General features: G+C 42.4%; 1 protein-coding gene across 4 annotated transcripts in view; it reads left to right on the forward strand.

The window, feature by feature from the left end:
* The window catches only part of STX8 (syntaxin 8), a 248,746-nt gene that overhangs the window by 20,278 nt on the left and 213,977 nt on the right, over positions 1–14,491 (forward strand). For 3 of the 4 annotated variants that reach the window (XM_079726072.1, XM_079726069.1, XM_079726070.1), the window contains exon 4: positions 1,808–1,918. The exons of the other annotated variant lie outside the window; for it this stretch is intronic. In XM_079726072.1, coding sequence (XP_079582198.1) covers positions 1,808–1,918 — 111 coding nt within the window. The remainder of the gene's footprint in view (positions 1–1,807; positions 1,919–14,491) is intronic. 4 annotated transcript variants of the gene reach the window in all.

A 14,491-nucleotide genomic window follows, 5' to 3' on the forward strand; every position in this document is an offset into this window, starting at 1 on the left:
TTTGCAGATATTTAAATTTTTTATAGAGCCAGATTTAGTGTTTCCTTCATGGCCTCTGGGTTTTCATTCTTGACTAGAAAGATCTTTCTTACTCTAAGAGTATTAGAAAGTTCTCCAAAGTCATCTTCTAATGATATGTAATTTTACTTTTTATGTTTAAACCCCTGAGCCAGTCAGATCTGTGCTTAATTGTAATATTGGATTATCGTTCAGCTTATGCTCGCTTGGATGGTTGGATAACTAAAATCCCAACAAAACCACAGATTGCCAGAGTAGGTTGAGCGTAGAACAGAAGACAAGGCTAATCAGCATTGTGATATAGTTAATAGTGTTCCATGATTAAAATTCAGTTTTGTCCTGTATAATTCATGACATAGGTTCTGTCTCTCCCCACCCCCAGGAGCGTTTTTTTAGATAGAAGAGGCTTCTGCTTTATTGACAATTTGCCACTGATTTGAAACACATTGATATTTATTCTTGGCGTTGCATTGATCAGAAGGCTAATATTTGGCCCTTTTATTAGTACAGAGGAAGGAATTAAGCTCACTGTTTCTTAGTTACAGTTGCTACTTCATGGTTTCCAAGATGGGTTCTTAATGACTTTAGTCAAGCAGGAAGCGGAAAAGCGATGGTAGTCATTTTTCTCAGGAAAGTGTGGCATTCTGGAATGTTGAGAGAATGTATCCATTATTATTTTTTAAGTATTCAAAGTCACTAACACTCCTTAGTTACGTTGGTTTGGGGGGGATTTATGATTTTTCTAACTAGTATCTGTTACTGGGGAACATTTTTGATGGGTTTATTTGCTTTTTTTGCTAGCTGGCCAGCTTTTTCTATTCAAAATTATCAACAAAAGTAGATTCACTGGGCCGTGGTTTTCCCACCCAGGGAAACTTATTTGATTCTGCCAAGTTCTCAAACTTCTGGGGCCTAAATGCAGGGTTTAATATCCCCTCTTGAAAGGACAAGTATCAATAAATCCAGAAATCCAAAGTAGTAGTCTCACTTTTACTGGAACCAGGAAAACTGTGGCCATGGATTGTGCCGGAAGAGGTGTGAGAGATTATCCATATAAAGAAACAAATACAAAAAGGTGAAGTAATTGGTTCAGGATCATAGGTAATGATCAAAATAGGACTAGCCGGCCTTTGGACTCCTAGTCGAGCATGCTTAGTAGATTAACACATTAAAATATGATTATTTCTTTGTAACTTTGTTGAGAATTAAAGCTCATGCAATGTATTTAATGAGCCGATGGTAACAGCTTTTTAGAGCAAATCTGTTGCATAAAGTAGCCCTTTACAAAATATATTCCACGTGTGTTAATAGGTGTTCATTAACATGGAAGAAAGGGGGCAACATAGAAAACTTGTCTTTCCCTTTTTCCTTTTTTAGCAGAGTATCTTAGGGTATTAGTGTCTAGGAAAAACCCTTGACCACTGTGACCTAAAACTCAAAGCCTGATGCCTTCCTGAGTCACATTGCCCTGTTGAGAGGAAGGACATTTCAGGGGTGGCCGCTGGGAGGAAAATCGTGTTGACCAACTGTATTTCTCAGTGAAGGATCTCATGTGGCGGATGTGTCAGTGTTTGTAAGTCCCTCTGCGATGGTTCTGTCTAGGTCCTTTACTGGAAGTATCAGTGAAGTCTGAGGTTAGAGCAGGAGGAGAAGGTCGGTTCAGGCCTCTTCTGGGTAGGATTGATCAGAGTCTGTAACAGTCCTTTCTGACTTGGAGAGCTCACTTAATAACGTAATAGGTCAAATGAGGTAATTCACCTGCTCTTGGACCTTAACGAGATGCCTGCAGAACGCAGCTCGAAGGAGACCGAAGACAAAACCTTTTGGATGATCTTGTAACTCGAGAGAGACTACTTCTGACATCCTTTAAGAACGAGGGTGCAGAACCAGATCTCATCAGGTACGATGTTTTCCTTTACAGGGTTTGTGTGGTGGGTGAAATTTATTTGCAGAGATTACAGCTATGTCCTGAACGGCTTAATTTCTTTCTTTTTTTAAAATTTCTTTAACTAGTAAAATATAGTCTGTTCATTTATAGTGTTTGACTGTCATTTTCTATGCAATGTAGTTTTCATTAAATTTCTAGATTTAGTAAACCAGATATGTTCAGCTGAATCCCATCTTGGAGGAAGGCTATTTAGGTATAATACAAAGTCAGAAAATGTCTTTTCATTCTTGAGGTTGAGTTTTCTGCTATGTTAGCTGCCTTTTAAACTCTGGAAGTCATGTTCTTATCTGTGTTGGAAAATGATTTTTTAAAGATTTTTTTGATGTGGACCATTTTTAAAGTCTTTATTGAATTTGTTACAATTTTGCTTCTGTTTTATGTTTTGGTTTTTTGGCCACGGGACATGTGGGATCTTAGCTCCCCGACTAGGGATCGAACGAACTGGCTCCTCCTGCTTTGGAAGGCGAAGTCCTAACCACTGGGCCGCCAGGGAAGTCCCTGAAAATGGTTTTTTAAACTGACTTGTTATTAAAATGTGTCCTAAAGGTTGTAGTCCATGGCTCATAGAATTAGAGGCGTGGGGCCATTGGATTCTTCTCTCTGTTCTTTGCTGGAGAGTAATTCACACTCTACAGAGTTGTCAGCTGCTCTGTACCCGGCTCTGCTGGAAGAACCCAGAGAAGCGGTCCGGCCTACCCAGCTGAAGTAAATGAAGTATAAATTGTGACATCTTTAGAACTGGCCTCCCCCCGGCTTCTAGAACTCTCTTAAGGTCATTGTGGGAACCATCACAGATGAGATGAGGATAAGGGTGGTGGTTTTTTTTTTTTTTTAACGAGGCTCAGCCTCAGACAATTAAATCCAGGGGCGTGGAGGGCGTGGTCATAGAGGGGCCCCAGGTGATTCTGATCTGCAGCCAGGCTTGAAAAACCACTGCCCAAGGGCAAGCCGAAGAGGATGCAGCGGCTGCCTGTCGGGAGCGTGGAATCCAAGGTTTGTAGAAAGAAACGCTGAAATTCGGGAAGCTAGATGAAACCTTGGAGCTGTTCGTTTGGAGAAATAAAAGCCAGGAGTTAGGGAAGGAGGGGCTGTGTCCTGGGCAGGGTTTGTAAGCGGGCGCGGAAGACTCCGGTGAGCTGGCTGATTTATTGTGGTGCCAGACACTGCTCGGGCGGATGCAGGAGTGAAGTGGGAGGATGAAGGTGGTGATTTAGGGCTGGTGAAAAAGAACCCGTGAGCAAGGGGATCCAAGGTGAGGAGAGAGTACCCTCTGTCAGGGCGGGTCTTCACATTGAAGTCCAGAAATGTAGTAAAGGTATCGTGGGGCGGGAGAAGCAAATTTCGTAGGGGAGGAGGGGCCAAGTAGAGGTGATGGTTGGAGGAGGAGAAGACCCGGACACCCTCCTCTGTCGTGGAGGTGGCCGTTCTGACGACTAGTGATGGTGACTGTTGGGGGAGAGCCTCCTGTGTGTCAGGCTCTGCTTCTCTTCATTGTCGTTTAATGATATTGAGGGGCCCACTTGGGCCTTAGGTCTTTTTTCCCCCAGGTTTTAAAACTTACATATTAAAAAAATTGTGCATTCCAATAATTAAAATCATTTGAATAACAACAAAAAATGGCACTCTAATTAAACTGCATTTTACAGCCCGCAGGACACCTTGGACCAGCTTACTCTTTATTCTAGATTTCACTGTCATCCCAGCCTCCTCCACCAACATGCAAGTTCTTTTCCTTTCCTGCCAGCCAGACAGGTGGATGGGAGAGGCGGGCGCAGCCTTCGTTGTCAGTAGTTTTCTATTCTATGATGTGAAAAGGGGCAGCACAGTCATTTAAACTTGATCCAGCCTCTTTGCATCTTACAAAGTTAAACAGCTAAAAGAAGTAAAATAAGAAGGTAGTGCTTGTGGAATGTACAGTGTATATTGGCAGCGCACGCCCCCTTAGGGCTCGCCTGCTTGCTTCTCCTGTTCAGTCGTTTCTTTTGAAGGCAGTGGATTTTTCTCTTTCGTTTCTGTTTTCTTTAATTTCGACTTACCGAATTTCTCAATCTCAGCCCTATCGAGTTTGTCCGACTATGGCTGCAGAGGAAGAGGAGCGAGTTACCAGCGGGCGAGGTGCGGCCTGCGCAGTGGTCGCTGCCGAGTCTGGGCCTTAGGTCTTCCTGGGGGGTGTGGTTGATTTTTGGTCCCCCCCTCACTTGGATCGACGAAAAATAATAGTAAGAATAGAAGAGTCTTATTGGAGCCAAACTGAGGACTAGCCTGGAAGCCGGCTTCCCAGGTCACTCTGAGAAATAGCTCCAGAGAAGCAGGGTTTTTAGCACAGTTTTATATCTTGTTAGAACAAAGTACATTAAACGAGTCAGGGATACATTTCTTCAAGGTTTCAAAAAAAACAGACCAGGATGTATACGTACGGCAGGATGGACTTGGCACCTGGGAAGGGAATCTTATCAAAGGAGGATTAACGTTGGCGTCCCAGAAAGAGGGGCCTTTAATCTTTATTTTTAACATGGACGGTCTTTACTTCTAGTCAGTGTGCCCTTTGCTTTAGTAATTAAAACAGGTGTACAATGTATGTTTGATAGGCCACAAACAGGCTGTTTTAGGTAGCGTAAAATTCAAGTTCACTCGTGTATAAGCCAGAATGACTTCTCTAGATCTCAGTATGTCAAAGTTACTCCTATTGTTTGTCACCCCCATCTCTTTTTGGTCACCCCTCTTCTCTTCTGTGATAATCTGTTTGCTATTTAAAGCAGGACCTGTTCAGGTTCAGCATCACCTGGGTTTGTGTTTAGAAATGTAGTCTCAGACCCCGCCCCTGCCCTACTGAATCGAATCTGCATCTGAACAGGGTCCTCAGGTGTTCTGAATGCCCCTTCCAGCTTGAAATATTGCTGTATATCGCTTGTTCTTAATTGTGGCACTCAGCATCAGAATCACCCACGAGTCTTAAAAAAAAAAAAAAAAAGAAAGAAAAGAAAAATACAAGCGTCCAGACCATATACTTGCAGAGTCTGAACGAGTGGTCTGGCGGGCGGCCTGGGTAGCAGTAACACGGCGGGGAGCTCCTCGGGGGTGGGTGGCAGGGTGAGAACCACTGCTTTCTCTCACGAGGTCCGAGAGATGAGCGCTAACGGCTTCCATCTGCGTGTTTTCTGTGTGCCGGGCACTATGCTAAGCTGTATGTGCCTGCACTCAGATTTTTATAACATCCCACTTTACAGGAGAGAAGCTGAGGCTTGGAGGGGGTCAGGTAACTTGCACATGATTCTAAGACTCATCAGTCTCCGAGTTTGGATTTCCTCTAGATCTGTGTGTCTTCAGCTGGGAACTCTTAACCGTTGCACCATAAGAAGAGCTGGACCAGGAATTAGAAGGACTCTGCTCTGTTGCTTCCTAGTCAGTCATCTGGGCTTCAGAATCATTGACTTGAAAATGAGGGTGTGTGTTCTGCCTCTTTTTCATTGTTTGGACCAGGTGAGGTGATTGGAATGTGAAGGGCTTTGTGAACTCTAAAGCCTTTACAACTACACGATGTTACTCCGGCGGGGAGCGAGCTCCTGTCGCTTCCTCTGTTTCACGGAGACCCCGTGTCCCTCCTGTCCCAGCCCTGAGTGCTTGAGGGGGACCTGGCCTCCCTGACCAGTCCCGTTTCATGTTCCGCACCTGTTCTCCTCCCTCCCATTCTCACCTCCCACGGCTCCTTCTGTGTCCCTTTCCTCAGTGGCCGGCTTGCTGGCTGTGGTCTTGATGGTAAACAGTCGCACATCCATTCTAGCAGTGGAATCCATGCTGGCAGTGACTTACCTTCCTGGACGTATTTTAGCTGAAGCCTCCTTGAGCCCAAAGTAAATGAAGCAGTAGGAAGATTTTAGGGAATTTAGCAGGTCAGTAGCAGATGTGTTTTGGATGGAGGCCCACCAAGGCCTCTGAAGTCCTATCACCAGGACGCCCCCTGCTCCTCCTCTGTTTAATTTAAGGCTGATCCACCTGGTAGGCCTGCAGGTGTTGCTTATTGGTGAATGGTTGAGCTGGCCAGGGACAGAAAGACCAGCCTGAGGGGGAACTGAAGCAGGGGTAACTAATTCCTCAGGGTTTGACATAAGGAAGGTAACCGGCCAGGCTGGTTTCCACGCTCTCAAGATGAAACTTTGAGGGAACCATATGTTTTATTCAGACACAGAAATCTAGAGTAATTCAAAGCAAGCTTCCAGAAGAGTTTAAAAGTGTGTGAGCCCTGTAGAGGAGACATGACTTCTGAGGATTGTCTTGATGAGGTAAAATGGATAGAACAGACCGTGATGGTCCATTCCAGGCACCATGGAATGTGCCCAAGAATGAGAAACCAGTGTGGCAATTAGATATTGCTCACTGTAAAGAAAGTCTGTAAGTCACTGAGGTAGAAAGAGGAAAGAGAATGGTAGGTGGCCTGGAGGGTGAATTATTGGTGAATCCTAGTTGGGCTAGGATTGCTTTAGACCCGCTGGACCCATGTCTGTGTATACCTGTCTGTATTAGTTTGCTAGGGCTACTGTAATGAAGTACCACAGAACCGGGTGGCTCAAACAACAGAAATGTATTTTCTTACAGTTCTGGTGGCTGGAAGTCCAAGGTTAAGGTGTCACCTTCAGAGTTGGTTCCTTCTGAGGGCCATGATAGCAGGATCTGTTCCAGGCCTCTCTCCTCGGCTTGTAGATGGCCGTTTTCCCCTCTGTCTTCTCTGTCATACCCGCGTGTGTGTCTGCTGTGTGTCCGTGTCCAAATTTCCTTTTCTTACTGCATTAGGGCCCACCCTCATGACCGCACTGTAGCTGCCTCTTTAAAGAACTTATCTCCAAATATTGTTCCATTCTGGATTACTGGGGGTTAAGACTTCAACGAATGAATTTTGCCTGGGGGTGGGGGTGTTGGGAGGGATGGACACAGTTCAGCCCATAACTGTCCAAAAAAGTGTAAGTCCTACACACATTCTAGGAGAATCTAATCAGTAAGGAAATGCATACAAGGTAAAACCATTCTCAAATTCTTATGTAGAGGAAGCCCTGGGAAATGTACTCAAGGGCTGTGAAATGAACACCCAGATAGCACTGCCCAACCCCAGCTCATCAGGGAGGATGGCAGCAGTGCAGAGGTGATAGAGGCAGGCAGTACGTGTATGGATGAGTGTGTGCACGAACACAGGTTAAAGTCAAGGAAATTGCTAGAAGTAGACTGTCTTAGATTTGAGGTCGGAGTTTCCAGTCTTTGATTTCACCCACCTGCCCATGTCGGAGTGTTATTTTTGCCTTTTTTTTTTTTTTTTTTAAACCCCGAATCCCCACCTTTGAGGCCTCTCCTTCCTTCCCCAACCTCCCATACCCAAATAACTCTTGCTTGGACCTAGCCTTCTGAGGATCTGAATTCAGTTGTAGACATGAATTGGATTTGGGTTCCCAGTTCGACCTTGCCCTCCCACCTCCTGACTGTCAGGCTGCCCGGTCATTTCTGAGACCTTGTCGGGGACCTTACAGCTCTGTCCCTGGAGAAACCTCATTCCCTCCCCTGCCCGTCGGTTGCTCTTACGGTCTCCAGTGACTCGCAAAGATTTCTTCAGTCCTGCAGATTCCTAGTTCTGGACTCCTCCATCGTTTTTGTTTGCTTCCCTAATCTCTGGATTCCTCCAATATTTTTGATGGCTTCTGTCATTCTTGATATCATTGTGGGTTGCTTTGTCACTGGGGGAGGCAGGGGATGGGGGGTGGCTCATGTCTTGCTTTTAGGTCACAACCTACAGAAACACATTGGTCAGGAAGCCTTATCAGAACTTGAAAATGTTACAGACCTGCTCTCTCTGGCACATCTTGTCATTCATGCTAGACCATCACCACACATGCTGTTGGAGAACTGGGGGTGATTTGCTAATCGGTAGTTCGAAGCCCCATAATAACTGGCGGTAACAACGCAAGATCAGTTGACCCAACCAGGACTCCCTGAAAACTGTCGACCCTCTCTGTCCTCCTGAGCTCTTCCCTCTTCTCTGGTTTCCTCTGTGTCCTCCTCCTCTTCTCACCCCAAGTCTTCGCTTTCTCTCTCTTCCCCATCCCTCATTCTCGGGAGTCCTTCTGCCACCCCCTGCCCCCCAAACTTTCCTCCTCTTTCCTCTTCCTCGTCATATGTGGACTTGTTAAGGAGAGGAGAGTATTGTTAAACTTCAGTTTGGATTAGCATTTCCTTTAAACAGGCACGAGTGTGGAAATCCCATAATTGAATGTGTAGCTGTCATGTGACGGAACCTGAGTTTTACCTTACGGATTACTGATCCTTATTCTAAAGCAGTAAGCCTTGATGTGAGACTTGGTCTCAGTAAGCAATGGTTGACTAATTGAGGGCATTTGGAAATGTGTTAAAGAAGTCTCTGTGTAACAATGTCTCTTGGAAGAAGATAAGCCCTAATTTATAAAGCAGTGACACAGCTTCTGATTGAAAACACTGCTGCCCTTTATATTTGAGAGCATTGCCAATTCTCACAATTAGTTAAATCTTTGTAAAGAGAGAAAAAATCATTGCATACTTCAGTGCTCTGTGACCATCTCAGAGATTATGTGATTAACTCGGCTGTAGTGGGTGGCTAATTGGGTGAGCTTTAATCTTCACACCACCAAGTATATTGAGGATTATAGGAAATCGGAAGTTATTTAGAGGTTGAGATGGTAATGTGTCAGGAATGCTCTATTAACAAGCAGACCAACTGCTAGCTTCAAAAGAATAGAAGATAATGAAATGTTCACATTTTTTTAGAGTGAGCTTTACATTTAATTTCAGATATTTACTTTTCCTTGGAGCTGCTAAAAAAATATATATATGTATAATTCCAATTTATACTTCATTTCATTGTATTGGCAGCCAAGGGAGGCAAAAGAAATTTACATAGAATATTCCATTAAAAGTATTGCCCCTCTACCATTTTAGATCCTTGAATGTTTTATTTCAATTTAAAACTTGATTTATAAGGATGATTTCCATCTGATAGTACTGAGATTTCCTAAAAAATTATTCGTTTATACTTTGTTGCTTGAAGTTATGAACACATGACGAACCGACTCTTCCAGAAGTAGGACATCTCTGAGGAATATACCCCTGCATCATTAGCTGTGAGACAACGGATAAGCCATAATAATTTATCCTTTTTATTTATGCCCCAGAAATACACTAACTTTCTGGGTCATGTGGCATGTAAAGGATATGCTGAAATCAGTAAAGATGTGCTTCTCTCTCTCTTTCAGTGACCCCAAGGATAATTGAACTAAGGTGGTATTAAGTGCAGTCAAGAATATTAAATTTTTCTGATAATTTAATGAAAACTAGTTAAGGAATAAAAAATGTGGTAAATGGAAGCTTTTGAGTGCCTGTTATTAGTGGTGGCAAAAAATCCTAAACAAAACAAAACAAATCTAGTTTTTGCATTTGAGCTCTTTACAGTTCAACAAGAAAGACATGAATTAAAGATTCATACAAATAAGTAAAATCAGTTCAGCAGAAAAATATATTGTGCTTTGAGGGAATATTAGTGGGAGCTGATTTAGCTAGGGAAGCCATGTGGTTTTAATACTTTTTTTTTTTTTTTTTTTTGCAAGCGTATATTTTGTTTCTCCATCTAAATTTTAAATACCTTGAGGACGGGAACCAAAACCTAACACAATGGTTAATAACTGTTTGCTCACTGAATGAAAATCTTTTGTTTTTCCAGTATCTTTTATAAATACCTAGTGGCAGTTTGGTATATAGCAGGCGCTCAGCAGATTTCTGTTGATTGAAAGGTAGACTGAGTCGGGATGTGATAGGCTGGGCTCTGTAAACAAACCTGGGACCCTCAGGGGAATACCAGATGAAAGCATTTTTTGCCTGCCTCATATAAAGTCTGGTGGTTCTCTGGGACAGCTCCCTTCAAAGGGTGATTCAGGGTTTCCCACCATGTGGCTGTGCTGTCTTTGACACGAGACCTCCATGCTCACTGTGAAAGGAGAAGAGAGAGGGTATGGAGGTCTCACCCCCTCATATGCCGTCGCCTGGAAGTTGCATATGTAGCAGCCCGTTGGCTGTAACCAATCACGTGGCTCCAGCCTGCCTGCGGGGGAGACTGGGAAATGTAGTCTTTGACTACGCTTACAAAGAGGAGCATGAAATGGTACTTGGGGCAACCCGTCGCTTTTTGTCTGCATCACTGATTATTTGGGGGTGGTTTGATGGAAAGATAAGTAACTTTGGTACATAGACTGCCTACTTTCTTAATTAGCGGAGATTAGAATCAGAAGTTAATAGAGGCACATGAGGTGGGCTGAGAGGCGACCCTGGTGGGGTTTTTTCACCTTTTATAATGCTCATTCTGAAAGAGTTCAGTCAGGCAGGGGAAAGATAAACACAAGACAGAAATTCGGTGCAAATGGGTATATACTGTGCAGACTAGAAAGGGAGGTTGTGTCTGCATCAGTCAGAGGAGAAGGACCAAGGAAAGCACTAAAAAAAAAAAAAAAAAAAAAGTCTGGAAAAGACGGTGTTTATTGTTCTTACCCTCACCAAGGGGGTGCCTGGTTTAGCTCACGCATTAGTATTACAGTCACGATGCCCTCAGCTGCAGGGAACAGATAACCCTATGCAAAACCACTTACATAAGGAAAAATACCTCCGTATAATAAATTCCAAGTTAGAGAATTGAGAGGGATGTTTAATTCTACAGTCGGTGACGATCCAGGTTCTGGCTATGTCTTTGTTTTGCCTTCGTCTTCAGACCGACTCCTCTTGGTCGAGAATACCTGTAGAAAGTTCCCAGCCACACTCCAAACCTCAGTAGGAGAGGAAGGAGGGCATGTCTTGCATAAGTAATGTATTCACGTGGCTGAGACATTTTTTTTCGAAATTTTCTGCTATTTTTTTTGGGGGGGGAAGATGTTGGGGGCAGAAGTTTATTAATTTATTTATTTTTGCTGTATTGGGTCTTCATTTCTGTGTGAGGGCTTTCTCTAGTTGTGGCAAGCCGGGGCCACTCCTCATCGCGGTGCGCGGGCCTCTCACTGTCATGGCCTCTCTTGTTGCGGAGCACAGGCTCCAGACGCACAGGCTCAGTAGTTGTAGCTCATGGGCCTAGTTGCTCCGCGGCATGTGGGATCCTCCCAGACCGGGGCTCGAACCCGTGTCCCCTGCATTAGCAGGCAAATTCTCAACCACTGCACTACCAGGGAAGCCCATGGCTGAAACATTTTGAAAGCACTTAAGAGTGTTCAGTGAAAAGCCTCCCTCCTGTGTGCCCCCTCCTCAACAAATACCAGTGTTAATAATTTTTGGTATATATTTCCAAGGTTCTCTTGAATATATGCCAGCAAATAGGAATATTTTCTTATTTCCCTCCACCTTTTACACAAACGGTAGCATAGTACACAAATTATTCTACAGCATTCTTTTGTCATCTAAATATCCTGGAGATCTTCCCAAACCAGCACATGAGGTTTTGTCATTAGTTTTGGGTGTTTTTTTTTTTTTTTTTGAAATATGAGGGTTGATGTTGTAATTGAATCCTCTGTCATTAGTTTTTTTTATAGCCTTATATTTCATTGTATGCACTACTGTAATTTAACTAGTCTCCTATTGATATGTGTATTGTTTCCACTCTATTACATTTGTGTATATATATATTACATAGTTTTTTTCTACTACAAAAATATAGTGGTGAATAACCTTATACGTAAGGGATTTCATATGTGTGAAGGTCTAGGTCTAGCTCTAGATAAGTTCTTAGAAGAAGGATGGCTGGGCCAAAGGATATATGCATTTATAATTTTCATAGAACCAATTTAGCCTTGTGCTAGCAACTTATGTGAGTGCCTATTTCCATACAGTCTTCTCCAAAGAGTGTTATTAAATTTTGTATCCTATTTCAATCTAGTATATGAAGATAGTTCTGATGTTGAAGTTTTGTTAAATTTGTTTACTCTGTTAAATATTTGATCCATCTGGAATTTGAAGAGTATGAATCGCACTTTTTTCCTATTTGACTATTTTTGTGACTGACTACATTTTTTTTACTGAGTCATCCATCTTTTCACAAATTCTGAGATGAGATTTATCGTATAATACATTCCCATATATGTTTGGATCTATTTCTGGACTTTGTAAGGCATTTCATTGATCTCTGTGCTAATACCATTAATTTTGTGGCTTTATTATAAGTTTTAGTACATGATAGGGATAGTCTTCTGTCATTGTACTACTTTTTTTAAACAATTTTCATTAAAAAAAAAAAATCGGGCTTCCCTGGTGGCGCAGTGGTTGAGAGTCCGCCTGCCGATGCAGGGGACGTGGGTTCGTGCCCCGGTCCGGGAAGATCCCACATGCCGTGGAGCGGCTGGGCCCGTGAGCCGTGGCCGCTGAGCCTGCGCGTCCGGAGCCTGTGCTCCGCAACGGGAGAGGCCACAACAGTGAGAGGCCTGCGTACCGCCAAAAAAAAAAAAAAAAAAAAAAAAACTCAAAATCAGCTAATCTAATTCCAAAAAAGAGAAATAACTTGGTTTTTTAAAAATTGGGGTTACATGAAATCTTAATCCTTTATAATGTTGAATTTTCCTACCCAAGAATATGGGTTTTTTTTTTCTGTTTGTTCAAGCCATCTTTCAGGCCTTTCAGAATGTTTTCAAATACACATTTCTGGTTTAATTTATTTTGAGATATTTTATAGTTTTGGTGCTAGTTTTAAATTCAGTTTTTCATTTTGTCATGGTTTTTGATGTTTATATGAAAACTGGATCTCTGGATGCTATTATATGTAAACAGTCTAATTCTGATTGTTTTCAGTAGTTTTTCTGTTGATTCTCTTGTATTTTCCAGTTATTTTTCTAAGAGGGGAAAAAAAAAACACCTCCTGGAAGCTTCACAGTAGACTTTGACTCAAAACAAATAGGCTAGGATTGTATCACATGCTATGTTATACCAAGAGCCATGGTGGAATGGAGTTGCCATGATTGGCTTGGTTTATTCAGGATAGATACATCCCTGAACTGAAACTGAGGACAGGCTTATGTTCCCTGAGCAGTGGAGCCTTGAACAAAATTGAATTCTGATAACAAGGGAAAAAGGACATAGAGATGTTGGTAGGACTGGTGTACCACCCTTCCTCCGTGTTCCCTTAGCAACTCTTTTCATCTGGAAATTTCTTCTGACACCAGAGACTCCAGGTTCCTCACTACTGTGACCTCAGTAAGTTCTTGAAATCCCAGAGAAGTGGTAGCTCACTGGCCTTCTGGGTTATTTTATTTAGGTTCAAGGGGAACTTGGATAATTGCCTTATATCTCTAGTTCACTGTTTAAAGAAGCTGGGCTATTTACTCTTACCTGTATTCCTGAAGAGGTTTAGGGGAAGTGCTTTCGAGGTAGAACCCAGTTTCAATAGCAACACATTTATACAGTTTCATAGAACTGGCTTCTTCTGTAGACAGATGATCTTGTGCATTTTATGTTAATTATTGTTTAATTCCATTTGGGAGGTAATAGCTTCTGACTTTGTCTCCATGTTCTGGAGAAACATCGGTTAAATAGGTTAATTTGATGCAGGGACTGATACTTAGGGACAAGAAGGAGTGTTTGAAACATGGACCGACCTGAAAAATCTGCAATATATGTTGCCTTAGCACTTTTTTTTTTCTGTATTAACTACTGGTCTGATACTAGGCATGCAAAGTGTACGGTGACTATGTATTCTTGGGGAGAAAAACTGGATATGTCATATGACCAAGTATTTCTTTTGACTTCTTTTCTGGAAGAGGCAGTTTGGTTGATAGTGTCAGGCCAAAATGTTGATGCTTTGGGATATATTCCAGTGGTTAATGGGAATGAATAGAATACTTGCTTTTGAAAAAATTTAAAACATAAATTTACTTTTAAAGATGTTTATCACATTGTAAACACCCAACTGTACAAAAAGGTTATTGATGAAAACTGGAGTGCCCTCCCACTTCTGGCATGCATGTTCCCTTTTCCTCCCTGGAGGCAGCAACTTCTAACAGTTTTGTGTATCCTTCTAGAAAGGTAATACACATGTATAAGGATACACATACATCTCCAATCACTTCTCTCACCCTTTCAGTTTTTAATGGGAATTACAGTGTAAAATGTCCTCGTTACTGTGCGTTATCTTTTTTGTCTAGCAGTATATCTCAGGGCTTATGAAGTAGAATGTTTAAATAGTACTCTTAAATATCTTGAAATTGTCTCAAATGTGACAGAGTAGCTCTTTTGAAGTGTTTCAGTTATGTGTACTAACGAGACTGATCATCACTTGAAGGTCATTTAGCCCAGATTTTTTTTTCTCCGTGGGCTAGGAAAGGAAGCTCTGTTAGCAGCCTGACTTCCAAATAGATACTAATGGTAAAGAAGGATTATCCATTTGGATGACTGATCAAGGGAGTGAACCCAGACCTAGGTCAATATCAGTTGTTGCAATCCCACATTGTTGCTCAAGTCAGTGAAGGTGGCCAGTTGTCACTGTGTGGATGTGAT

Source organism: Hyperoodon ampullatus (genome assembly GCF_949752795.1).
Source record: "Hyperoodon ampullatus genome assembly, chromosome: 19".
NCBI classification, from domain to species: Eukaryota; Metazoa; Chordata; class Mammalia; order Artiodactyla; family Ziphiidae; genus Hyperoodon; species Hyperoodon ampullatus.